The 27547-nt window shown below is 41.0% G+C and overlaps 1 protein-coding gene across 1 annotated transcript in view; it reads right to left on the bottom strand.

The window, feature by feature from the left end:
• Positions 1–20409, bottom strand: part of IRAG2 (inositol 1,4,5-triphosphate receptor associated 2) — a 39966-nt gene extending 19557 nt beyond the window's left edge. The window contains exons 1-18 of the mRNA XM_072875243.1: positions 19818–20409; positions 18917–19027; positions 17967–18147; positions 17670–17746; positions 17512–17590; positions 16382–16540; positions 15094–15211; positions 13613–13663; positions 12344–12421; positions 11736–11792; positions 9604–9663; positions 9430–9494; positions 9245–9344; positions 7471–7602; positions 7109–7210; positions 3485–3648; positions 1777–1891; positions 1181–1343 (exon numbers count right to left, since the gene is read on the bottom strand). Coding sequence (XP_072731344.1) covers positions 1181–1343; positions 1777–1891; positions 3485–3648; positions 7109–7210; positions 7471–7602; positions 9245–9344; positions 9430–9494; positions 9604–9663; positions 11736–11792; positions 12344–12421; positions 13613–13663; positions 15094–15211; positions 16382–16540; positions 17512–17590; positions 17670–17746; positions 17967–18147; positions 18917–19027; positions 19818–20409 — 2404 coding nt within the window. The remainder of the gene's footprint in view (positions 1–1180; positions 1344–1776; positions 1892–3484; positions 3649–7108; positions 7211–7470; positions 7603–9244; positions 9345–9429; positions 9495–9603; positions 9664–11735; positions 11793–12343; positions 12422–13612; positions 13664–15093; positions 15212–16381; positions 16541–17511; positions 17591–17669; positions 17747–17966; positions 18148–18916; positions 19028–19817) is intronic.
• Between the last annotated feature and the right edge of the window lie 7138 nt (positions 20410–27547).

Raw genomic sequence — 27547 nt, 5'->3', positions numbered from 1 at the left:
TTCCAGGGCGGTGGTGTTTTCTGGGCATTTGTTTGAGGTTTTTGTTTTTGTTTTTTTTGAGTCACAGTGGCACCAGTCTCTTCCACATGTCTGGGGTTCTCTCTCTTTTAATTTACTCTAGCTCACTTTGCAGAGAAGCTTTGTCTATTCAGAGCTGGAAAGTGACACACTATTTCCATTGTTACACCTCTCGCTAAAAACCCAACCCCACAGTTTGAAGGAAGTAGTAAGCATGAAAGCAACATGAGCACACACACGTGAACAATGCCAAAATATTGGTCAGAAGCCTGCAAGCACAGTCTGGAGCTGTTTCTGCCACATCAGTGCATAACAAGTGTGCCTTAGAGCTAAAACATAGGGTCCCACAATTTTTCCTACAAGTCAAATTGTAGTCTCACATAAGGTTGTTTACAACGCACATGTATGTTGAGCATCAGTCACATTGCCCTGGGAAATGCATGCCTGAGGCCAAACGTTCAGTGGGATTAAGTCAGTCAACTTTTTTTTCCTTCCCCTGTAAGTGATAAGCACTCCAGAATTTGGAAAGAAAAAGCCACATGTGCTGGAATCAAACCACTGCATTCTTTAACTGCCCAGGCTTTTGAGGTGTTGATGTTAGCAAGTGATGAAGAGGTACTATGAAGTTTCCATGGTTCCGTAGCAAAAGTTGCACATGTACGATGCAGTGACACAATTGCTTTCTACTAAAGAAAACAGCCTAGTACCATGCAGTTATTCAGAAACACAAAGCAAATACAAGCAGCAAGCAGAATGCAGAACATAAAAAAACAGATGTCTCTGGTACAGGAAGCTTAAGAAAGAGGGATGATTTTGTTAGGAATAATGTGGGCTATTCAGGTGTAGGAACAGCACCTTTGGTAAGGGAGTGCCAGTGCCACCCATGGAGTTACTAACCCTGCCTCCTAGGACTGGAGATTTTGTTGGGAGCTTTGGTCCAGCCCAACACTCACTCATCAGGATCCCACCTGATTCTCAGCCCAGATGCCACAGCTGCAGATCTCTTAAAGGAGAAGGAAAAATAGAAAGGGGGAAGAAGACTCCACAGAGCATTTTACCAGATTACCTGCAGGTCAGTCCTGTTCCCCTTTGCCATAAACTAAACCATAAAGGATTTGCCTGTGCAAGAGTGAATGCTGGCACACTGCCAGTAGTTACTTACTTTTCTGGTCTTCCACCTTTTCTTCAAGCAACTGGCAAACGCTGGTTAAAGCTGCATTCACATCCTTGAGTTTTTGCTGCTCAGAAATGGCTTCCTCTAACTTGCATTTCAAGGATGCGGCTTCCTCACAAGCAGAGTGAAAGGCTTCAACTTGATCCTCTGCCTAAGCACAAAACAATATTTAAGAAAAAAGGAGGGAGGGGAAAAAAGATAAAGCAGCCTGGCTAACACAAGGAGCCTCTACAGTTCATGTAAGTGAAACCAAACTGCATCTGTTCTTTCTCAGGAAGTGATAAAGCTCCCTCTGAACTTCTGCATTTTTACGTTGGGGTGGACTGTGTATGGAAGCTATTTTTGGTGGTTTTTCTCTTTTCTTTTTTTTAAGCCACCACAAATATGCAATGCTGCCTCTTTCATCAGCAAACTGTTGTCACCACCCCCTCAAATTTTACTTCCTCTGCTGGTTCCAGTTTTGCAATGAGGCACTCCATTCTGAACATGCGATTTCCTTTCCCCAAGAGCAGCGATGCATTGTACATAGCCTTTTGCATCTGCTTGCTTGCTTTCTGCGGAGAAGGAACTAGACTGCCCCTTACCTGTTTGCTGGCATCCTCAAGCTGCTTTGTAGCTTTCTGCAGCTCTAAGCCAAGGGCTTCTGCCTGGCCAGCAGTTTCTTCTTGCAACTGTTTGACAGTTTCTATCTCATGTTGCCTGTGGGGTGAGAGAGCACAAACCACAATCCATTACTGACATTTTAGAGCAGGCATGCCAGGGAGATGACACACACTAGTTGTCAAGACACACATCAAGAACCACATTCAGCTGTCACATTTTGCAGCTGACCAGGATCTAGCACCAAGGACTTCATTCTTGTTAAGCATAATTCAACCCAGCAGGCAGACAAGGCTTTTCTATAGCAGCTCCAGAACTAGGAAGGGGATGAGGTTTTCCCTGGTTTCTCCCCAGCTGAACAGTGCAGTGTCTGTGCCAGCCCCAGCCAGCTGGGTACCATAGCAGAAGCTTGTGGAATATCCAGAGAACTCTCAAAGAGCAAGTGCTTAGTGGGGCAAACTTTTGCAATTTGGTCAAAAGAATGCATTGTCTTGTGGTTTGGGGGAAATAGTAATCAGATGTAGAGTCAATCATTCCAGAAAAGATACCCTGGAGCTATTACTGCAGATACATGGCTTCATCAGGTTAATTTCCCAGTGTTTCAGAGGGTTTTTCACTTGACAGCAAGCAGATGCCATCAGAACCAGTGCTAAAGATAATGGCTTTCAAGGAACCCCTTTTCCACTGCAGAAACCCTTTGCCCATTTCTTCTAACTCACCTTCATGTATTTTTTTTTTCTTCTTGCTACCACCACAAAAAATTTTGATACAGAGAGGCAGCTTTAAGAAACCAAGCCATAAGTATTTTTGTCAGCTCTTTTCCGAGTGAAGGGAGAGCATGTGGGAGGTCTACATTAACAACATTAAGTGGAAGATAAGTCAGGCAAAGGTGCAGTATGACTGCTCCGCATTAGCTCTCAGGGATGCAAAGCCCTAGGAAGCTGCTTACACCCCAAACCCAGGTAGAGGCATGTATGCAAAAATTTACATTAGCATAGGATAGCAGAAGGCCGACACTATGAGTAAGCCTGGGTTCCACAAAGACAACAAATTCAGATTAGTTGTTCTGGCAAAAAAAAAAAACCAACTTGACTAGCTACTTTCCTGAATGTCTGAGGAGGGGAGGGAAGGTGGGCAGGCAGAGGTTTACACCTGCTGTCTTTTGCTGCCACATTTGTAATGTCAAAACTCATAGCAGAAACTGTGTGCCAATAAACTAAAGTTATGCTTTCATATTTAATGAGATAACTCATTGAAGCTATACCCTTGAGAAATGGAGACATTATGTTGTCTGGGGCTAGCAATTGTCTCCCAAAGCAATAATACCTACAGGTCTTCTGCTTCACAAAAAAACCAACAGTTTATTTAATGGTTGCACCTGCTAGATGGGCAGTGCCCTCTTTCTTTAACTGCTCAGTCTGTGGTCTCCCTAGTGTTTTCAAAGACATCTCCAACATCATATGTTACTTCATACACAAACCTTAACTCCCACGTAGTGTAACATTATGCTAAAACCAGATCCTCGCTCCAAAACAGCAGATAATTTCCTCTGTGAAAAAAAGTCTTCAGAATTCAGTAAACTTTGTTCCACAAGATGAAAAACACAACCCAAACCAAAAACAAAACAAAAAACCCCACCAAACAGCTAAGCAACCAACAAAGAAGAGACACACACATGCTTTGAAGGGGTACCTGGCAAAGAGCTCTTTCCTTAGGTGAAGTTGCTCTGTCTTGGTTCTCCTCAGGTTGCTTGCCATTCGAACAAAATCCTTATCTAGGGATTCTTTGTATTTTTCCAAGAGATGAAGTTTCTGGATCCAAAGGTGTCTTTTTTCTCCTAGTTCTTGCTTGAGAACCTGTGGAATTTTGAGTGTGAGTTGCCATGGGGTTAGATGAGGAGCAGAGCCAGAGAGTAAACCAGAGCCCAAATTTACATTATGAGAATTCATTTCCCTGCTCGACCATTTAGTACCATCACCTACGTCCAACACTATCAGCAATGAAAAGGTGGATGATTGACAATATTCTGTGGTCTACTCATGCAGCATCTGGTTGGGGAAGGGGAGAGGGAGGGAGAGAGAGAGAAATGAGGAAAAATAGTTTAATAAGGAAGAGATTATAAAGGAGAAATGGGTGTTCATTTTGTACAAAACAGTGTTTTGTGCAGTGTAATAGGTTAACAAAGCTACCTAAATGTCAAACCTGTACCTTCTTAACTCCTGAATCTGATGGGATGTGAGGACAGACAGGCTAGACTCCTGCCAATGGTTAGTACTTTAAGACTTTTTTTTTTTTTAAGATGGAGCAATGCATAACAGTTTGCACAAGAAAATGTAAGCCTTCCATATGCAAGTTTAATTTGACAAATGACTCCCACTTTTTTCGAAAGGTTACTTTAAGTCAAAAGCCACTCTCAGCCTTTCTTTCTGGGCAGATCTAGGGTACACAGGTAGTCCTCTTCCTCTTTATCCCTCGTAAAACAAATATACAATTAGCAAGTATTTACAGTAAATATGGCAGAAGAGTACATGGTGCACGAGGGAGTTTTTACAACTTACCCCAGAAAACTTCCATCACAAGATGCCCAGATACAGCAACAAAAAAACATATTTCATAAGGGGAAGTTTTAATAATGACCATCTTGCAGGAAGCCCTAAAACTGGTAATTAAGACTTCTGTGACCCTTTCCTCAAAGTACGACTAAGTCCATTGGCACCAATTTGAGTTCTTATTACAGCAAAATAAAACAACCCCCAAACCAATAAATCCATATTTCATTTTGTCATGCATGCCTAGCAGATGAAATCTGTCCAAGGGATGAACCCTGTGACAAAAGCTTTCAGTTTTACCTCTGATTTGTAGGAAGAAAAAGGGGAAGATGGTAAAAATGAAGCGTTAAGTAACATTGCATCCTCTGTATTTCTCTGAACAGTGACTTGCAGTATAAAGTACTGAGAAAGAAGAATCCAGTCCTCTTTCTCTGACCTCATTCAACTGAACATACAAGAGAGTCCTCAGCTTTTCAAGAATGCTTAATGAGAGTCAAGTAGAGGTCAGGTAAGAATGAGGTTCATATTTCTGGGATTTTACATTAGTTCAAAGGGGAAAACATCAATCCTACAAACACGGGCCATGTTACCTACTTGCAAGTTAGACTCTAATGTTGTTCATAAGCTTGAAACAAAAAAGCGTAGCACATCAAGTATCATGCTACAAAAAGAAGAGAGCTTGAGCAGTTTTGCTAGATAGATTTACAGGAATGACATGGGATGTGACCATGTGCAAATGCCCACATCCTGAAGATCAGTTTCTCAACCAAGGAACAGGCAGCACTTGCTCTTAAAAATAGCATGGTTTTGACACAAAAGTGGTATAGGCTTATCAGGGCACATGTGTCACAGTCTTATCTTCCAGCAGGAAAAGGGTGAAAAAATTTTTACTATCACCATCTATATATGCTTAAATATATGTATATACACACAAAAACACAGGCACACTTAAAATTTACTTTATGTATAATATACTTTAAAACATACTTAAAAATACTAAACCCCAACAAAAACATGTTCATAATATATTTCACAGGAAATGGTGGGGAAGTGTTTAGGCTTCAAGTGATAGTGCATGGTCCTAGATTTAATTCATTTTTATACAAAAGCTTTCTCTAAGGGTGGAAGAAGCTACTTTGAATCTTTCTTTTTTTTATTTACTATTGTTCAGCTCCATATACCATATTTCCCACACATCTGGCTTGTTCTAGATAGGTGAAGACAGTATGTTTGACATGAAGTCACTTCCCATCCCCACAGGTCCCAGAAGGATGGGACCTTTTATTTTTAAAGAAACCTTGATCCTCTGTCAGCTTAGTTTACAAACTCATTGCTCTCTAGGAGCCAGAATAGGATTCATTTGACATGATCAACTCCAACACCCACACCAAAAGTTTTTAGCTTCACATGTTTAACAGGAATACAATCCCAACATGAATGGTAAGTTAAGCATTTTTCAGCTGTTAAACATTTTTCAGCATTTTTCAGTTAAGCATTTTTCAAGCATTTTTCAGCTGTGACAGCTTTGGAAGAACAAGTTTTTAATCAAGATCAAAAAGTTACAGCAATGCACAAGCCAGCAGTTTCTTAGAGTCTACCCAAAGTCACACCAGGGTGAAGTGACTGAGACACTTGCACCTTCTCCAAGGGGAAGCTTTCAGAATTTACATAAAGAAAAAACCTAAAAAGGCTGGCTGCAGGACTGGATGGCTCCAATGATTTCTCCTGCCTGCCCAGGAGGAACGAGGAGGGTCAGCTACAACATTTTGCAGCACTAGAGGAAAAGAAGGGTATCTTCCTCCTTAAAAGCCAACAACTTAAAGCAGCACATACTGTGGTGCCACCTGCTATTACCCAAATGGGATGAATTGAGGTTTTGGCATCTGTTAAGAAGCCAAAAGACAGCATTAGTATAAAGTTCAGTAGTTTTCTGTAGCAGTGTTCCTAATAGATGAGTAAGAAGGAGCAGGTTAGAGAAAAAGCTACAACCAGTAAGATGAAAATTTCAGAAACCATGCTGTTACGTGGGAAGGGAGGAGGGAACAAGAGCAAGAGAGTTGAGCTGTGTCCACAGGCTGCTGCTGCCACATGGGGAAGTTATTTTTGCCAGTTACCTTGAGCAAAAGTCTTTACTTCCAAGGCTCACAAGAGGCATGAGGAATAGTAAAAATACATTACGCAAGATTAAGTTGTAAAATGGGTTTTTGTAGAAACTTTTCCTGTGGAGTGTGTCCAGCAAAAGCAGAACACTTTGCCTTTCAAAAGAAAGCAAACCCTATGAAGGTTTTGATTTGGAAGTCTGGTTATAAAGCCACCTCCCTCCTCCTCTTGATGGCGAGGCCATCCACTACCTTAGTCAGATTCAGAGCACAGGGCAAAATGGGTGCTCAAGGCACACAGAAACATGCAGTGGGCAGAAAAGCTTCATAGCTCCCACAATACAGTGTTGTCATCTGACCTCATTTTCCCCTTCAAATAGACTTGCTTCATCTGCCCTTTCCTTCAAGCGTAGTTTTAAAGTGAGATCTTGCACAAGGCAAGCCAGGAAAAGCACAGCATTTAAGTGAAAAACAATCATCCCCTTCCTCGTCCTCAAAAAAAAAGTTACAAAAGATATTTCTCTCCATACAGCCATCTCTGCCCCCCAAAGGGACTGCTACGATGTCAAGTAATTAATATACATAGCATGCAGCAGTAAGATACCCACCTTAAGTTTTTGCACAGCCCCACTATTTCATAAAATAGCTTCAGAGAAATAGTTACTTACCACAAGTTTTCTTTCCCAAGCCTGTTGCATGTTCACATCAGGATCTTTTACCCATTGTAAAGAAGTCATGACAAGCTCCTCTGCTTCAGAGGCTTCCTCTTGCTGGGGAAAAAAAAAAGCAAACAACAAAAATCAAACCCTGGCATTTCTAGTACTAGCCTGACACAGTGCTGCCCAGAATTAGCCAGGTTATAAGTTACAGTGTCAGAGTAGGTGCCAAGTGATATTGTTAGAGTAAGTATACCCCCATCTCCACCCCCAAAGGAGCTATTCTTATTTTTTCAAAAGGAGTAAACATGATCTGATTATCAATGCTTGCAGAAATCCTAATTAAAAGGCTAATAGACTACATCCTTATTCACATAAGCTCTGCCACTGACCAGGTTTTGCATGATAGTCTTAAATTTTTCTCCTGCGTATTCAGGTCCCTGAAGTAAAACCAGCACTTCACGGTCCAGTGTTTCATCCAGGGACGTGCATTCAGTCTTGGTAATCTTTGAAGAGATGGAAGAGCCAGCTAGCTTATTTTGACATCTCCTTATTACAAACCAGCATCAGTGACATTTAGACTTTTCTGAAGTATCCCTGCATCGTATTTACCAGAAGGTCAGAGCTACCGAAACTTGAAGCTTGTAAAAGCTTTTCAAAACCATCATGTCATGGGGATTTAAAAAAAGCAGGCCAGCCAAGCTGCCGACTGATCCAATGTAAGTTTTCATGTCAGGAGTAGGCAAGAGGAAGTCAATAATTAGTTATCTTTATTCAGAAGAGGCTTTACCAAGTGATGAATAAGCAGAGCCCTTACTTGCTTTACAGGTGATTTGGCGGAATCGTGTCTCATTACAGCATTTGAGAGGTAAACACAGTGACTCACTGTGGTTGCAGGGAGCTGCAGTAGGGGACAATACGTTACTTTTGAAACAGAGCTGCCCAGCCAAGTATACCTCTCATTTCTGGGCCTGTAGTTTTAGTCCATTAGTAGATTTTCTTCTGTTGTGAATGCTAACTCTTTGCAAATGCACCACATAAAAAAAGCAAGTAGCAGCACAGTGAAGTCTTACAAGAAAAATAACTGCAATAGCATATATTTGTTATCAGCTCTGCTGCACAGCTTTCATCTGAAGGGAAGACAGCACTGTAAGGAAGGGTGGAACTCCATGGAATGTCTTGAGGAGAATGGGCACAGAATAGCTCAGATAAAAATCTGAACCAAAACCATAATGTACATGTAAATTGTTTTTTTTTTCTAGTAGTTCTTCACTGGAAAAGCTATGATAACAGGAAATTAGAGACCAAACTTCCAGTGTTATGTGAAGTGTGTCTGATCAAAAACATAGCTCCCAAAAGTCACCAAACCACCTGCCAGGTATTCTGCAGAGGGCACAGGGGACACTGCAACTCCAAACCAACTGCAGTACTAAGATTTTGTCAGCCGGTGCCAGACTCATCAGAAGGCTGCCTCTCCTGTCCTCCTCTGAGTCACCATCCAAAGACCTCGGGGCAGGGGGGGGGGCGGGGGGAAGGAAAAAAAAAAAAAAAAAAGAGAGCTGGATAGAATTCTAAAGATCAGTCTCCATTGTACCTGCTGAGGGGCAAGGGAAAGGTACCTACAGACAGATGCTTATCAGAGTTTCTAAAGAATAAATTACATGAAGACTCTACAACCTTGTCAAGATGCTTACTCTAATGCTTAATTTTCTTTTTCACTACATTAGACTTCAAAGAAAAAGAAGTCTCCCCTCCTGCAATTGAAAAATCATTGCTCATGTCTAGTGTAGGCAGTACAAGAAGAAACAGACTGTTACTTTCTTCATCATAATAGCCTTTGTATATTTGGAAACTCTTATCTTCTCCTATCAGTCTGTTCTTCTGCCAGCTAAATGCATGACCCTAGCTCTTCCAGATTTACTTTGTAGGTCTCATTTTTTTAGATCTCCGAGTGTTTTGTTTACTTTTATTTGAACTTTCTCCAGTGTACTTGGGACAATATTGCAACCTTCACATTCTATGCTTGCGTGCTAGGATTAATGGCTTCAAATTCCAGGGTTATCTAATGATCTACAGGGAACGAGCTTTGTTCTTCCTTTACTGATGCAAGACAACTGGGATGAGATTCAGCAAAGATTTGATTCATACCTCAGAAGACTGAGCAAGTTCCAGTTCACAGTGCAGTGAATTCATCCCTTCAGGAACATTACCGCTAAATTTAGACATCAATGGGAAACTCAACCCATTTCTAAAAGAAGCAGGAAAAATAAAAGTATCAGCCCTTTTTGACTTTTGATGAACTGCATTGCCTGGGACTTGTTCACAATACTCACGAGATCAGCTCTTGCTGCATGTGTTGCATGTTCTCCAGTAGCTCATTTCTTTCTGCCCGCAAAGTCTAAAACATAACATCAGACCTAGTTAGAATGTTAGTTTGTCATGCAGAACAAGCATAGGATATGCATGCTTTCCCCTCACATAGTCAAGAACTAAACTCTGTGCCATACCTCTATTATTGAGGAACACTCCACAATGGTTAACTTCAGTTCTTTGATGTCCTGCTCCTTCTGCAGAGATTGTGGAGAAAAGAACCTTTAAAGCATGCAGCCTGACAACTAGCACATTGAAGTGCATTTGTAATACTTATGGCTATGATGCTTTGTAACCAAAATAAGACTATACTCAATCCTACATCACAGCAGTAAGCTGTGCTATTTAGGTTTGAGCAGCGGCCTAATTATGTAACATACAAAATTTAGAAGAATATAGTCAATTATCTTGCATATTGGCCAATAGAAAGCACTCAGAAGACCTTTTCCATGTAACTCCTGATATTAAGGAGACACAAAACCTCTTTCCAGATGCTGTGTTTTAATTTATTACTTACCTAGTTTCTGTACTAGCAGTAGCAGATTAAACTAGACAGAAGCACTCTAGTTTTAGCTAAAAACCTGGACTATATTATGCCTGGCATGAGTTTCAGTCCCAATTGACCCTTAAAACAAGTTGCAATGTTTTGAGTTTACTCTCATTAGTTTTCATGATTAAAGGCATAAAGTGTAGGGCTCTGCAGATTAAACACCGCCTAACGGAAGGGCTGATAGAGGATGTATCAACCCTCATGGTAAGACTGAGGAGTTAGTAGAAGTAGTAGCTTTCTTAGCGTCACAAACTAGCAATGGGCTTCAGTCATGTTATGCCATTACAATAGAAGGCGCTGCACAGACAAGCGGAGCATTTCTTCGAGAAAACGGGAACTTCAAGTAGGAGCTCTGGTCCTCTCATCCCTTTTATGACTTCTTCCTACTCTTCCTCTTTAAAAATAGTTGAGTTTTTTGAAAGAGATGAAATACACAGAAAGCTAAGCAGGAAGAGTGGGGTTATAGAACTAGGTTTCTAGCTTTGGCAGAGACATCTGATGTATGGTGCTGAAAGTTAAAGGAAAAAAATTAAAGTATTTTCTATCTTCCTGTACCTTCTGCAGGCCTGGAAAAGAAAGGTTGCCATAATAATTTTCAGTGACTGTCAAGCCTATCCAATCTACCTTTGGATTAAGAGCTATGAGAGGGGTTTTTTTTAAGCTTACAGGTAAACCCTTATCCCACAGATCCTAGTGCCAACAAGGAAAGTCAGTTTTCCACATCAGTTTCTTCAAGATTATACAAACCAGTCACCTTTATCTACAGGAACATGCAATCTAGCAGTCTGCTTTCAAAATTCCCATTTAGTCAATAGACTAAAAAAGCCTTTTTAAAATAAAAGGATACTACAGAGGCCACAAAAGCTTTGAATCATTCAAGGAGGAGAAAGTGAAAGCTATTTTTAAAAAAAAAAAGTTAATTCATTTGTGCCCTTAAGCTGCTTCTGACAAAAAACAATATAAAAAAACCACCCAGCTACAAAATTATCAGCTGGATCACACTGAAGGTAGGTTCTCTTGTCATTGTTTGATTTCAGCTGCACTCATTTTTGCAGACAGCCTAATAGTCAAATATTTCATCGGCTGATTTAGAACATGTTCTGCTAAATAGAAACCCATTAGCCTAGAAGGCTATTTGTATAATTCATTAATCTAGAGAATGACAACACCTTTGTGTAGTCTTATGCCTTTGTTTTCTAATACAAAATAGAAGTTTAAAAACAACATCAGAAATGTTCACTCTTCAACAAAGCCTAGATAATTACACCTCGGTAATGAGAAAGGACAAATTTGCTTTTCCATTGGGCTCCAAATCACCATTTCTAGTTTGACACAAAAATTAAACGATTTAAGTAAAATATATGAAGGGAAGGATCTTCTGCAGGTACATTCTTTTACCAGTTGTTGAAGGAAGTAGCCTTTAGAAGTTTCTGTACATTTTTCTGAAGCTTGCAAGTTTGTTTTGTTTTTATGGGTTGAGATTTTTTTTTTCCTTTTTTTAAATAAAAGCAAAATCCTGAAACCTTTAATTATGCTGACTCATAACCAGGTCCTAAAGCAGATCTCGCCTACTTTGAAGCCATTTATAGGATCAGGTTCTGTAGTGTGAGAACAGTAGAAATAAAAGTGCCACAGTGAAGACTATTGCCTTGCCTTTTTACAAGTCATCCCATAGTCAGTATTTTGAGTCAAGACAGTAATGAAGTAAAAGCAACTAACCTGGATCAAGCTTGCCTCTTTATTCACCACAGTGCTCTCATACATATGTGCTTGGATCTAGAGAATGAAAAGATCAAAAGTAATTCCAGTCATCAGTATACACTATAACACAAGTCTGTTCCTATCTCCTACTTGGAAGGGGAAAAGAGTATCAAGATTCTTTGCTTAGAAAAATCAAATTCTTCTTTGAATACCTTGCATGGTGTGTTTCAAAGTTCAAATCTTGCACTTAGCTAGAAGTGAAAGCGTTCCCAGCTTTCACAGTCACCTTTGTTTCCTCTTGTGCATGCAGGCTAATAGTTTCAGTAATATCAGCCAAAGTATGACTTTCTAATATATTTTCCCAAAAAGTGGGGAAAAGTTTTCCTAAAAGTTTAACTTAGAGGAAAGAATGAAACTGTGGTTTCTTTATATTAGCCCAGTTTTTAGCTTCCAGACAGCAACTTTCTTAGTCAAAGCTGTCACACTGTCCAAGTTATGATTGCACTGCAGTTCTTTATTACAGACAGGTTCAGGGCTGTCTACCTTCCAGAGGCAGAAATTCCCCTCATTAGACCCAAGTAAACTATAGGCTGTCTTTATGTTCCTCCTAGAGCCGAAATGCTTACTTGAAGCTCTGCTGCATTTTTAGACAGCTCCAAAATCTTCTTTTTAAGTCCATCGGTGTCCATGCTATTCCTAATATTCTGAACAAGATACAGAGCATTTAGGCACAGCTGAATGGATCGACAGCTTCTCCTTGAAGAAACTAGGCAAAATGACATCTCCACCCCCAAGCTACTGCCTACTCTAAAGCACTACCAGCATTTATGCACATACGTTGTATGTGCTTGCCCTACTGAAACTGTTTCTGCTCCTTTTTCCCCTGTTTTCTCCAGAGCACTGTTAAAAGATAAAACCTCAAAGTGTGATTTATAAACACTACCAGACCTAGAAAGCTAAAGAAAAGCTTTCAGGCCTGCAGCATGAGAATTATTATATAAAGATGCAATTTAATAGCTATTTGGACTTACAAGCTTTTCAGAAAGACTAATCTTGAGCATGGTAAACATGCAAAGAACAATGACTACCACATTATTATAATAGACTCCTGAATCCATGAGGTGCTTCTTTTCATTACTATGCACGATTTAACCTGTTCCTCTATTTCATCCTAAATAGTCTAAAATACAGGCTGTAAGCAAGTATTAAAACATCACCTGATAAAAAACGGTTTATAAAATATTTACTTTAATGAAATAAAGAAGAGAAAGTAAGAATGAATAGCTCTCCTCTTAACAAAACAAGAAGAAAAAAGGAAAAAAAGAGAACCTAGAGATATAGCTCCATTAGCTTCCACAAGCCTCCTGTAGGTTCTTGGCCAGTATCAATGGATCCATCTGAGCGGAGCCACCAGCCACTGCTTTTTTTTTTTCGGGGCGGGGGGGGGGGGACGACGACACGACAACAACACAGCTCTATACAGGGCTCCTTCTTTGGATTTTAAAGAAGGGAAACAAATGAATATGAAATGAAAAAGTCTTAGATGGAGATTGTTTCAATATAGAGTTAGTATATTTATAGCTGTATTAGACATATTTGGAATTTGTCTCAAAATATTTGAATAAGGAGGGGGGGGCGGGGGGAGAAACCTGTTTGTGCCTGTCTCCCATGCTTCCCCAACCTTGTCTCCTTACTTACCCAGCAAATGAAGAGTCTGAAGCACAGTGCAACTTCAAGTTATAAAGTTTTATGATAAGTCATCCTTGTAAAATGTAAGATATTTTGATAACCTAATCAGCATGTCAGGCTTCAAAGTCTGATAAACATTTCATTTCTTAATGGTGAGCTTTTAGCTAGACAAGAACATGTACTTGCAAAGTCATGATTTATTTTACCTCTTCCTGGAGAGAAGTAATTTTGATGATGAGAGACTGATTTTCTTTTTCCTGATCAGGTTTATTAAAGAGAGAGAGAGAGAAACAAAATAGTTGTTTTTAGCATGTCAAGTTTAACATTCAAAGCCAAACTAAGCCAAAAAGCAGCAGACCACAAACACATCCAGGGCCTAACATGAAGCTGTAGTGCTGCATTCCTTTGCTTCAGAGAGCACAGCAAAAAGGGGAGTGCTGAGGCTGGTCCGGCTCATGAACCCTCACTGAAGGGTTTGACACAGGCATTTCAAATCAGAGCAAAAGTCAGACCAGTGGATGATAGGAAGGAGGTATTCAAGGCCAGAGCGAGCAAATCTAGTTGTGCTCATGCTTGAGTTAAGACAAATCTGGAAAGCCTATGTGTCACACCACACTTTTCATATCAGACATGAAGAAAGGTAGTAGCATCCCACTTGGTGCCTCCATTGCACAGGGAACAGTAACTAAGGGATTTATAAGCACAGCTACAAAACTTCTAATAATATTTCTCCCTCCCACCCCATCATCTTCTCACAAGGTGAATTATGCATGTAATTTGAAATTAAAACAAAACCATACACACACTGCAGCAAGATAGCATCAAAAAAATCTTGTGTTCTTTCTCAGCATGGAAGTCTTGATTTCTAAATACCCACCATCAGCAGTGCACAGAGCTATGGAACACCAATTTACAGCTACACCCACACAGCAAGACACAGAGATGCCACTGTAGTGTGAACAACACACGTGGCAGCGATGCAAACGTATGTTCTCTAGAGAACCTACGCTCTGGTGTCTGGCAACACCTGCTAAAGCCACAGCCACATCAGCCTTTTTACCAGGATCTTACAGCTTACACCTCTTACAGTCACACAGGCTTTGCTACTCAGACACCTGGGGTGCAATTCAGATGCTCTTATGTAGGCAGCTTGTGCTCCTTGAGACACTCCAAGGTGTGCTGCCTGACTTCCAGCTGTCAGTCCAGAATGGACAGGTTTCTGATAGGCCCTCGTCATATCTGCCAGCCCATATGGACATTGCCTATAACCTAGAGGTGTTTTGGAAATGACTCTTTTGTGTGGACATCTGAACTGAGTCTCCTGTCCCTGCTGGTTCTAGAAAAGTTGCATGAACTTCTGGCAAAACATCACCAACTTCAAAGCAGACAGGGCTCAATGATGGCAGCATGAGAGCTGTTGTCTTTAAGCATAATTATATGCAAGACTGGCCCTTTTAATTGTTTTCTTCATTGTAACTGACAATAGCCTAAAGAAACTTCCATGCAAAAACTTCACAGTGTTTTCATAACGCTAATAAGTCACATTTCAAACATCCTCAAGAAGCCTCAGTACCTACTGGTAGAGAGGAGGTCATACTGCCAATTTTTACAGTCTGAGCGGCCATGCCATTGTTACAGCAAGGTATGAGATGCTGTGGAATGTAAGCTAAGAAATAAGAGCACCTACAAGCTGTTTATTCTGGCAGAGAATCTGCTGTCTCGTCTCTTCTGACAGGTTCAGGTTGGTTTTTGCTTCTTCTAGTTCTTCTTCCAGTGATTTGGCTTTCAGCACAGAATGCTGGATGCTGCGTGGGGGGAAGCAAATCCAGAGAAACTTTAGCGAGTTACTGTTGGTCATTAGATAGGCTTGAAATACCAAGAACAGTATTTTTAGAAGCCACCAGGGACTTATTCTTTGGCACAGATACTTAACAGAAGAGCAACCATCAAGTATAAGCCCATTATTTTTGTTCAGTAAGTAAAGGCTCATGGACTTACCCTCTATTTATCACCCCCTTCTGTTCTCACAGTAAGAGATGAAACCTCAGGCAAACATAACATCCAAGATAGCATGCTTTTGTTTGCATCCACCTGACAATCTAACCTGTTAGAGTCAGATATATCAGGTTACCTGAGCACATAAACTCATCTTTACAATACTTCACCAGTAGCAGTTACAGAAGCCATTTCAGTTCAGTTTTCAAGGATAAGCTCTGCATCATTTTCTTATCCTGATCTGATACCCCAATCAATGTATATTTAACCAGCAGGGCAAGGCCCTTTTCTTGGCTAGCTCTAGGCTGCAGAGCACATGGTCCAACATGAGGGCACATGTCCCATGCCAGCTACGCTGCAGGACTTTCGCCTTAATCTCCCCAGAAGATACTGGGAATGGTTTGGCAGTTGACATAACTATATCACATTTGAATTAATTGGGTCAGATGAGCATTATGAACTCACTGTAAAAATAGGTTTGTACTTGTGGCATTGATGGGTCCCCAGGCTGCAGCAATACTAAGCTAGTGAGGCAACTCACTTCAGTTCCTCAAGGGACTAGCAAAATAGCTCTTACGTGCTCATTTCCCCTCTGCTTGGCAGCAAGTGTGTGGTCTAGGAGTGGAAGTCTTCCCGTGCTTGCCTGTTCTCCTAGTAATATTAAGCCCCCCCCCTTTTTTTTTTTTTAATTTGTTTGATTTTGCTTTACCATAAGATTTTGCCTGTGCGCACCCACAGCGCCTCGTGCTGCAAGTGCCAGACTGTAAGATGAATAACTAATTCTATAAGAACCAGGAGGTACAGAGCAGAACAATCAGGCAAGAGGGTTAAACCTTACAAATACTACATTAAATCAAGAAAGTTGCTGTCATGAAGCAGTTGTGAGGCTAAAAGCATAAAACAAGGCTGGACCACTTAGAAGAATTTAGGTCTGCCCATGGCCATTACACTGTAGGCCTGGTGCCATCAGGGTCTCCCACCTTTTTATTTGTTGCCGTAGATCCTCGTTATCTGCCAATAGCTTATTGTTGGTCTCATCCACAGCTTCCAACGTGAGCTTCAGCTTGTTGTTCTGTTCTTGAAGCTTCTGGTTGTTGTACTGCAGGTCCGCAACACAGATTATCAAGTCAGAAGTCTCCCTGTTCCAGTAACAAAACCAGGAAAGATTGAAAAAGGTGATTGGATCCAATTTAGGCTTCTTGAAAATCCTGATGCTGTGCTGCACTGATTAGAGAGGCGAGAGGAGACCCCACAGAGGACTTGTAATGCTGCAGTGTACAGTCATTTGCTCTGCACAGAGGTATCAAATCATCTTCATATCAGTTCTCTAATTCTGTGGACACCAGGAACTGTTTTGGTTTTAAGCATTTATTTTTTTATGCTCCCTGCAATTAAAGTATGCCACTAGACAAGTGCCACATCTGGATGTCTGCATGACGGTATCTTAAGCCTGTGTTAATCCCCTCTTATTAGGCCACCACTGATACTTCTGTATTAATGCTACAATTTCTGATCCTTTCTTTTCCCCTAAACCATCCCCCAGTTATGCTTTCAAATGAAACTTGAAGAAGAATCACCTTTTTGCGATCCTGAGAAACGATAGGGAAGCATCAGAAAGCAGATCTTAAGGTTTTTGACTATGCATAAAATGCAAAAATTAACAAACACTGGAAAGCTTCAAAGATAAGTGCTTTGCTATTAACAGAATCCAAGTCAGAGGCACAAAGATAAAAAAACAAACAAAACCAAGGACTGGATTTTCAGGAGATACTGTCTTCTATCATCATACACCTAAGAACTTGGGGAAGGAAGGAACCAGTTTAAAAAGGAGAAGAAACACATGGCAAAACTCTGACCACAGGGAATTAAAAAGGCAAATGGACACAGAAGGACCAAGATATCAGTAAGAAAAATTACTAGTGTGCTTTTAAGTCTGAGCAGAAGCTGTGAGGAAGAGCATGATAGCATCAAGAGCTAGTGCAGACTGAGGTCAGCATTAGAAACTCTGCCAAGATAGTTTTCTGAAACAGTGGTTCTAGGAATTGCTCTCAAGTAATTCCAAGCTAGAAGTACTAAATTCTGAGGAAGAATTGCTTAAAAATGGACTTACATGTCTCCTTTAGACACATCACCCCCAAAGGCCTCCAAGCTTCCTGATGTAACATTCATCCAGACATGCGTCTTTTTTGCTGAAAGAGGTGGGGGTTTTGGTTATAGAGTAAGAAAGTGCAGTTTTCCTGAATAAAACCAGAATAAAATGGTCTGCACCTTCAGAGGTGTTTTTATGCACTTTAAGTTCCAGGTTTTCCATGCTTGCTGTTGGTTCCTCGGTAGCACCATCTTCCCTGAAACAAGGAAGCATCAAGAGTCACAAAATCAGTATGACACTGGATTGCTTACCAACTTTGTAACTTTTAAAAGCTTTCAGCCAAAACCCACACTGCAGTCACAGTGTCCTGATACCAGCTTTGTTCCAGACTACAGAAGGCTCAAGCCACAGGAGAACTTTCTAGTCTCCTATTTTCACAGAAGCTTTTACAAAATGGATTGATAAAAAGCTATTACCATTTTCTCTTACAATCTTCAATCCACTCTTTCATGATGGCATGATATGTTTTCAGGTCCATGGAGACATCTTTCTGATCTGGGTCAAGCATGTTGCACAGCTCTTCAAGACCACTGTCTTCCGATCCCCGACTAGTTGTATGTCTCAAATAATCCACTATCTTGGAAACTGCTACTTTTCCTAAAATAGATACAGGTTTCCATGCACCAGACTCTGAAGTCCAGTAGGCCATTGTAAAAAGCTGTAAGAGGGTGTGCTACTGATCTGCACTAGTGCATATTCAATTGCCCTCCAGAGCTGTAGACAAGCAACTGATTCCTGCAGTTCTAGGGTGACCTGGAAAGGAACAGTTTAGAGCTTTTGTTTGGTTTTTTTTTTTTTTCTAATACAGAAGTGTGAAAATCTCATTTACTAGTTTTGTCAACTTCTGTTTAAGAAAAACAAAGCTTGCCTCATTTGCTAAGCTACTACTTTCAGGCCTCTCATCAAATTGGGCAAACCCTGTGGCTGACATTATCTTACTCTGCTGCACTCCTTTTTCTACCACTTTTAGTCACGTTTGAGGTAGAACTCAGAAGAACTATTTCTTGCTCTGAAGTTTCCCAAAGTTCTCTTTTCTAACAGGAAAAAGCCTAAAAGAAATAAAACAGTCACTTCCAATAAGGCTGATTGCTAGAAGCATGTTGCTCCTCTACTTCCTCTGCATGAAAATACAGCAAAGATCAACTGGGGGGGGTGGGGGGGCAGTTCTGGGCAGGCCAGGCACCATGCAAAAGAGGCACAGACGTTTATTCTGCATCTGCCACACATACAGCCACCTAGCTAAGGCAGCCAGTCAGTCCAAGCATTAATCACAGATTGCCATGTCTCAGGAACTGTTAATGCAATCTCAGCCTTGAAAACGTGCCGAGAGGGGAATAAACAGAACAATGAAAAGCCACTGGCAAACCTGTACGCTCTATGTCACATGCACAGAAGATAGCAGTCAGTAAGTCTTCTTCACAGATCAAGCTCACATCATACATGTTGTCAGCTTTGTACCCCAGTGACTGCTTCCATCCTATGAAGAGTAAGTTTGTTATTGTCCAGCTTTATTTGCTCGTAGTAACTTTCACGCACCACAGCTTCTAACTACAATATTATGTTTGTAATAGCACAAGCACACATAGCATACCACAGCTTGAGTGACACACTTTTTTTTTTAAAAAGGTGATTAAAGAAAAAAACCAAACAAAAAACCCAAACCTAACCAATCCTCCCTTTCCCCCACAATAAAAACAGAGCTGTTACTGCTAAATTATACCAGGAACTGTTCATAGCTGGAGCCTCTGAGCTGGGAACTGGTTTATGCATGTTTCACAACTCTGGCTATTCTTTTGCATGAAGTAAATATATAAACCAGAACATTTCAAGAGGCCAGCTATTTCTTCCCTCCCCCTCCAGATATATTGTAGAGACATCATCATGGTCAGATTAAGTTATTAAGAAAACAATCCTTAAAAAAACCAAACCACCAAAAAACCCAAACAAAAAACCACACCCAAACTCATATGTCTTTTTATATTAAAGGGGAACTAAATTAATACCCAAATCTCTTATCCACAAGAAGGAATTGGCAAGTTTGAAAAAGTTTGAGTTGACTCATTACTTCCTTACTTTTTACAGTCACATTAATATGGTTTAGAAAAAATTTAAGATTTTATTCAGGTGTTTTTGCAGTCTTATTCAATTTGAGCCATTCTAAAACTATTGTTACTAGTTTAAGTAGTAAATAAATGTCATCTATGTAGGCTGAATGTTCAGATGCCTAGGATTGTGGATTGGGAGAGGTTTTTTTCCAGGATTGTTACCTCTTTCACTCAAAGATAACTTCTTTGGCACAGGAGACTGGATCATAGCACTTTCTGACTTTTTATCAGATGTGAAGAAATATAAATTTGGACTTGACGTAAGATACTTCTGTTCACGAGGCACATCTTTAGATTCAATATTTGATAAAGCACACAGTTTGTTCTGGGTATTAGCCTCTCTGGGTCTGAAGTAGGATGGAGAACAGTTCTCCATGGGGCATACTGGCATCCATGAGTTGCCGGATCTCTCTTCACTTCTGATTGAATATGTAGCATTTGCAGAAGAGGAGGTGGAGATACGCCCGAGACAAGGCGACAGCAACTGCAAGTCTGCAGAGAAAACACAGTCACTGCTGGGACTGATTAAGTGTGGACCAGTACTATCATGACTCCTAAATGTTCTTTTCTTCAGTATTTCTTCTAGATTTTTTTTGATACTGCACTGTGGACTGTCAAAGTTCCGGGACTGAAATTTTGGTATCTGCAAGGCAGAGTTAGAGACTTCATCCATCATTTGGATAGATTTGATCTTTCTGCATATACTGTCCACTGGGTTATGATGCCGTTTGTTAGCTCCATGTTCTGAAGACATTATCAATTCACTGCTTTCGCAAAGTATCTGGAAAGAACAGGGACAAGATAAGAGTCAGGATGATCAACATGCACGTATCCTTTGCATCAGTTTTTCCTTTCAGCAGACAACTTGGAGCTTTGGTATCAAGTGATTTGAAAATCCTTGGTCCACATACCAGCTGTGACAGAAACCTTCAGTCATGACATTTAGTTCTCCAGGGAACTAAAAGTGATGTGGTTTGGAAAAGGCGGGGAAGAAAGAAAGAAATACTTTCTGAAATGTCACTGCTTAATCTTAAATACAAAAACCATGTCAGGGACAGGGAAACAAAAATAAGAACTGAAGAACTCCCTGCAGCCTAGCAGCTGACTATCTTTTTAGATTAAAGGAAGCACTGAGCAATATTACTCAAACCAATTTATCCCAAATTGGCTATTTTTTAAATATAAAAAGCATTCATTAAAAAGAAACAAAAACCTCACATGACTTTGGAACTATTGCTATTACTTCTGATCATGTATTTCCTTCTCTGGTTCCATGGCTTTTTGCTCAGGTCTAACAGCAACAACTGTCCACCTGTTTACTGAAGGTATCTCCTACAGCTATAGACATTATCAGTTTCTGATGTCTTTCAATGGCCTCCCAGTTAAACCCTGCAACCACAGCTACACAAGTCAGTTGAAGTATTCTGAGCCTGCAGCTTTCTCAATACCATCTTGTGACAGGTTTCAGAAGCTAAGACTTAAATGAAGTTTACTTTCAGGAAAATATTAGGCTGTCTTTCTGGGTTTGCCCTTTGTGGGTACTGGCTTGGAAGATGTGGGGAAAAGGCAAATGCAACAAGAGTTTCAGCATTTCAGTGAGCCTACAAGAACAAAAAAAACAAACCCCAGTTGTTTCTTATACTAATTAGCCACACCTACAGCTGTCATGCTACCACACAGGGAATTACCCAAGAAGCCTACCCTACAGATGCACTTCAGTTCTATTTGTATTTTTATTATCTATTCTCCCAGACAACATTTAAAAAGATATTTCCAGTAAGATAAGCATACATGTGTGACCAAGGCATGGAAGGTGCGTTTTGCAGGCATAAAGCCACATTTCAAGTGGGATATCTGTCTCTACCTTGCAATTTGCAACCTTCTCCTCTGAACTGAGTAGCTGGGAGCTTTCATCTGACACTGCCCCACTGTGGGCTTCACTTGCAGTTCCTCACCCCCAAAAAGAGCATCTGCTGAAACATCAGCACTGAGGAACACCATCCACCAGCCAGTGTAACCCAGTGAATGTGATCAGACTTGAAGAGAGCTCTGTGACAGCCATCAGCAGCTTGACTGAATCTTTGCCACTGGAAAGAAACAAGAGGAAAACAAGCAGTGCTATTGGAAGTTAGCTACGACATTTAGATCATTATATGAGAGGTATAATTTTAAAAAAATTGCACCAGATGAAGCTAGCTGAAGCTCCTAAGAACCAGATTTTAAGTGATATTTTGCACCCAATATAGCAGCTATATACCTACCTTCCACCACTTTATCACTTTCAACTCCTCAGCTCTGAAAATACACTGTATTGCTTCTCACCAGAAGATTTTATACAATGTTAAAAAAAAAGAAACCCAAAACACACACAAACAACAACATTCATTTTGAAGTAAGAAGCAGGGAAGCAGTCAAGAGTCCAGTGTATGTTAACTGCATAACCTACGTGACCAGCAACAACAGTCCTCAGATCCTCCAAGACTGGGTTTTACTCATAGCCAGCCTATCAGAATAGTACCATTATAGACCAGACTTCTGTTAGGGATAGAGGGGAAAGAAAACTAAACAACAGCTTTATAACTAGAGCTCACGAGGTGGTACATGTGCGCAAGAGGGACTGACATGGTTGCCCACCTGGGCAGAACACCAGACTCCTTGGCCCTGAAGGGATTTCCCCCTGCATAGTACAAACACCAACTTGCCCCCAGAAGGATATAGACTTCACTGAACTGTGCCTTTTTACTCAAACCGTGCATGAAGAAACAAAATGAAGCAACCTCCCCCTCCCCAAGAAGTTAACTCCCTGCTTTTCTTGTAGGTAGAAAAAAATACTTCTTTTCTCAAAACCAGCAACATGCTTCACTAGCATTTAACACAAGAGTTGCCACTTGTATAATCTTGCGAAGCAAAGAGGAAAGTCACATGTAACTATTTCTTAATCTAGATTGCAATAGACATAAATACTCAATGTTTTACTTAAATTGGTTTATTACAAGCTTCCTGCATGCCAGCACCTTGGTTTTATATACGCAGTCAAGATCTCCCAGTTTATTTTACTACCGTTGTTTCTGTAAGTAGTAACCTTTACCTTAATGAACATGCCCTTAGCCACAGGAATACTTAAAAAAAAATAACAATAGTAAGAATCTCAGAATAATTTTAGAGAAGAGACTGCTTTTTATTAAAGATTTACTCCTTGAAAATAAACGCCAGGAAGTTGAAGCAGTCTCCTATATTAGAGATACAGAATGTCTTTTAAAAGAAAAGCTGAAAAACATCACAGTTAGATTTGAGTATGTTCTCTAAGTGCACAAGAGCCTCCAAGCAGATATAAGTAACCTCCATTAAAGAATATTAGTCTTTTTAACTGCCACGTGCTTTTAAATATTGCTTGTAATTCCCCACTTAAAAAACCAGTCCAAGACCCTATACTTACAACAGCATATGGAAAAATACCTTCTGCTCCTCTCTGGTAGAGATAGGACAGGATGCCAAAAGCTATTTTAGCAGTTCCTCTGAGGAGGACCAGCTGAATGAACTTTGGTACTCAAATTAGCAGAGGGCTCATTTGCTGGAAAATCAGCCTCACAAGGTACACCTGTGGCTGCCTGCCACTGAGCTCTCGGGCTGAGCGGGGCAATGAGGTGCAAATCAACCATCAGGCTCCAGCTTTCTAGCCCTTCTTGTTTTCTCACATCTCTCCTGCAGCTGTTAAATGAATTGCCTGGAATTTCAAGGCATCCTGAAGTCTCCCTGCTATTCTACCCTTATTTCTAAAACAGTGAGGAAAATAACAATACAGCTCACTGCTGTGTCTGAACTCAGGTACCGGGGATGTTTCTCACTTCTATTAGCAGTGCTTTTTTACTTTTCCCACCTACTGCAAACTTTCAGGAAGGAGCAGATCTCTCCTAGTTTGTCCTGTGACAGTTTGAGCAGAGAATCCAGAAACTGTATAAATTTCATAGCTTACCACTTTTTGAAGGAAGGCAACAGTTGAAATGTCTTGGGCTGATGGTGTATTAAAGACTCTCTGTGTTACTGTCTACTCTGCACTTGGTTCTGTGAGCAAAAAAAAGAGTTTTGTCATTAGGACACGTTTGTTAAACTTTGAAAACATTTGTCCTCAATATTTGCCCATGCATACTGAACAAGACTGTTAACCAAGTCCTCTTTTTAGTATTAAATTCTCAAACAAGATTTGCATTTTAACACTGTGGCTTTTTAGGTATATGCTGTACAAATAACTGGAAATAGAATAATGTTGTTGAGGGAATACTACTGCCTGCCCAGTACCTACTAACTGCACAGCCCATCAGACTTCTCCAAACACTTGGAGAAATGACGCTTCCCATTCTACCACTGGCGCTCCTGGAAAAAAAGTAAGAAGTGCTCTCACAGGTGCTTTGTGATTAAAACCCAAATGTGGAAGTGAGCTGACATTGCTGACTTGTGCAAAGCATTTAACGCTGTCCCACACGACATCCTTGTCTGTAAATTGGAGAGACATGGATTTGATGGATGGATCACTTGGTGGATAAAGAATTGGCTGGATGGTCACACTCAAAGAGTTGTGGTCAATGGCTTGATGTCCAAGTGGAGACGAGTGGCGTTCCTCAGGGGTCGGCATTGGGACCGGCACTGTTTAACATCTTTGTTGGTGGCATGGACAGTGGGATTGAGTGCACCCTCAGCAAGTTTGCTGACGAAACCAAGCTGTGTGGTGCGGTCAACATGCTGGAGGGAAGGGATGCCCTCCAGAGGGACCTTGACAGGCTTGAAAAACAGGCCTGTGCGAACCCCATGAAGTTCAACAAGGCCAAGTGCAAGGTCCTGCATGTGGGTCGGGGCAATCCCAAGCACAAATACAGGCTGGAAGGAGAATGGATTGAGAGCAGTCCTGAGGAGAAGGACTTGAGGGTGTTGGTTAATGGGAAGCTCAACATGACCCGGCAATGCACGCTTGCAGCCCAGAAAGCCAACCGTCTCCTGGGCTGCATCAAAAGAAGCGTGACCAGCAGGTCAAGGGAGGTGATTCTGCCCCTCTACTCTGCTCTCATGAGACCCCACCTGGAGTATTGTGTTCAGCTCTGAGGTCCCCAACATAAGAAAGACATGGGCCTGTTGGAGCGAGTCCAGAGGAAGGGAACGAAGATGATCAGAGGGCTGGAGCACCTCTCCTATGAAGACAGGTTGAGAGAGTTGGGGTTATTCAGCCTGGAGAAGAGAAGGCTCCAGGGAGACCTTATAGCAGCCTTCCAGTACCTGAAGGGGCCTACAGGAAAGATGGGGAGGGACTCTTTATCAGGGAGTGTAGTGGTAGGACAAGGGGTAATGACTTTAGACTGAAAGAGGATAGATTTAGATTACATATAAGGAAGAAATTCTTCACTATGAGGGTGGTGAGGCACTGGAACAGGTTGCCCAGAGAAGTTGTGGATGCCCCATCCCTGGAAGTGTTCAAGGCCAGGCTAGATGGGGCTTTGAGCAACCTTGTCTACTGGAAGGTGTCCCTGGCTATGACAGGGGTGTTGGAACTAGATGATCTTTAAGGTCCCCTCCAAGCTAAACCATTCAATGATTCTGTGATTCTATGATTCTATGATTGCTGTTCCCTGTTTTGTGGGAAAACTGTTAAATAAAAGTGAAAACTTGGCACTGTCATCCAGCAGCATTACCAATGACCATGGAGCTGATGCAATCAGTTCTGGTTTGATTAGCAGATGGGTGTTTTTGACTAGACACTCTTTCTTCGAGGCGTAAAGCTGATAATAATGTATAGGTAATATTTCTGAGATCAAACCAATCCAGGTGAGGATCTCTTCTCTTTTATCTTTGAGAGATTATGCATATGGGAAGATTTTTAACTTACTGGTTTGAAGAGAAAACCTCCCACATTAAAACAGCACCCCTATTTTTTCATACCTTGACAGGAACAAGTGACCTCTACTCAGGGAGGTTCCTCCAGCTGACAATGGGTTTTTTGCAGCTGTACAGCTAGCAGAGTAGGCACTGTGCAGGTGCAGGAGCAAACAACCCTTGCCTATAGACCTTGCAATCTAAACTGAGAGAGATGGAGAGAAAAGTAGGGGCACAGGAAGCAGTGCGTCATTCACAGGGCCTGAGATATAAACTAGATGCCTGATACACTCCTAAAAGCCTCAACGACATAGTCTGCCTCCTCTTCACATCGCTTCAGATGACAAAGGCCACTAGATTTTGTAAAGAGTTAAGTGTAACTACATAGCAGCTAAGCTGTTAATTACTCTGCTTGAGTACAAACTCTGGTAATACAAAATTCACAATAAAGTTTCTAATTTAAAAAAATAGCAGGTCTTTAACTTTGTATTCCTTCAAGGACAGGTAGAATCACAGACTCATGTAACAACTGAATCAGCTTCTGGCATTTGTGCTGTTTTATTCAGCTCTTCAAAAAGAAATACTTGTAACTTGCTGTGAGACCATGATTCAGTGATGTGGTGGATCTGGCAGCAGGAAATTCCCACCATCCCCCATTTGCCTGGTGTGCAGTTCAAGTACATGTGGCTCATGACCCATCTTTGCTGTGCTAAAATGTGTGTTGCTTAGAGCTTCACTGTGGGCTGAGACAGGTAAGCACTGACAGACCTGGTTGAAGTGGTTTCCCACCCACTTTGGGAACATCTGAAATGTCTGTCAGTTCTGATGACCTGGTGCACCCGGTAGAGCTACTTATTCCCCCTACATTGGACTTCTACCTCTAGAACCAAGCTTTGTTTCAAACAACAATGATGTTTGTTGTTACAAGGGTGTAACACAAAAAAATACTCTTATTTTAGTAGGATTCCTGTTCTCTGCATAGTGGGATTAAAATACATGCTATTCAAGGGTAAAGTGTACTTCATGTTCAGTATGCATGGGCAAATATTGAGGACAAATGTTTTCAAAGTTTAACAAATGTTAATGCAGCAGAGTTCCTAAGTTACTTGGTTTGTCTTGAAAATACTCCCCAGGGTTTCCTGTTCGGCCTTTAACAACATTTTCCTTTACATAAGTTATGTATTTTGCATATAAATATGTCTGTTTCTATATAAATGTATCAACCCCTCCCCATCCCTCACGGTATGCATGGGTAAGGAAAACCAGCCCAAGAGGCTGCACATTTTATGGGCTACGGTTGCAGAGGTCGGGCACTTTGTCTGTCAAGACCATGGAGCAGGCTGTTTCAGTCTCTGACACCTGACTGTCTGGTTATCATGCAGTCTCTCAGTGTAACTTGCCTTTTTTCCTCTCTCCCAATTCTGTCCATTGTTTACAATGAAATGTTGGCATCCAGCTGCTCAGCAGCAGCATGTATTTCTTGCCCAGCTCCATAGGTGAGACTGTGTGACAAACGTACTGCTCATCCAAGAGGAGATGACTGCATGCGTAATGCTCAGCATAGTTTGTAGCCCACTAGGTAGCTTCTTGACAAAGACAAAAATCCTCTTTGCCAAGTTCATGGGGGTGGAAGAAAAGGTCAGATGACTCCTTGGCCTTTGGTGCTCCCGTCATTATAGAAAGGTATGTTCTGTGAGATACGTTCAGTAGTACCTGCCTGTCTGAAGAGCTGTACAGCTTCTGCTAACGTACTTTGTAAATGCCTGTACTTAGATGCTCAGATCTCTTTTCCAGCTTGCGAACTGGAGAAAACTTTTTCAGCTGGTCTTTTTTTCCTGGTGTTTGCCCCAGCCTTGTCCATTACTGAAAAAAATGTTGTACCATCCTATGGTTCACTGAACTTCAGAAGTAATACCTCTTTCTGTGATGTTTACACCTTTCAAATATTCGTGGATGTCTACTCTTTCCTGATACTTTTAAACGTCCCTCACCCCATGTAACATGTTTAACTTTTACTTATTATTATCCCTTGA

Source organism: Ciconia boyciana, chromosome 1 (assembly GCF_034638445.1).
Source record: "Ciconia boyciana chromosome 1, ASM3463844v1, whole genome shotgun sequence".
Classification (NCBI taxonomy): Eukaryota; Metazoa; Chordata; class Aves; order Ciconiiformes; family Ciconiidae; genus Ciconia; species Ciconia boyciana.
Note: the sequence above shows the minus strand (reverse complement) of the source record. Positions and strands in the feature narration are given on the sequence as shown.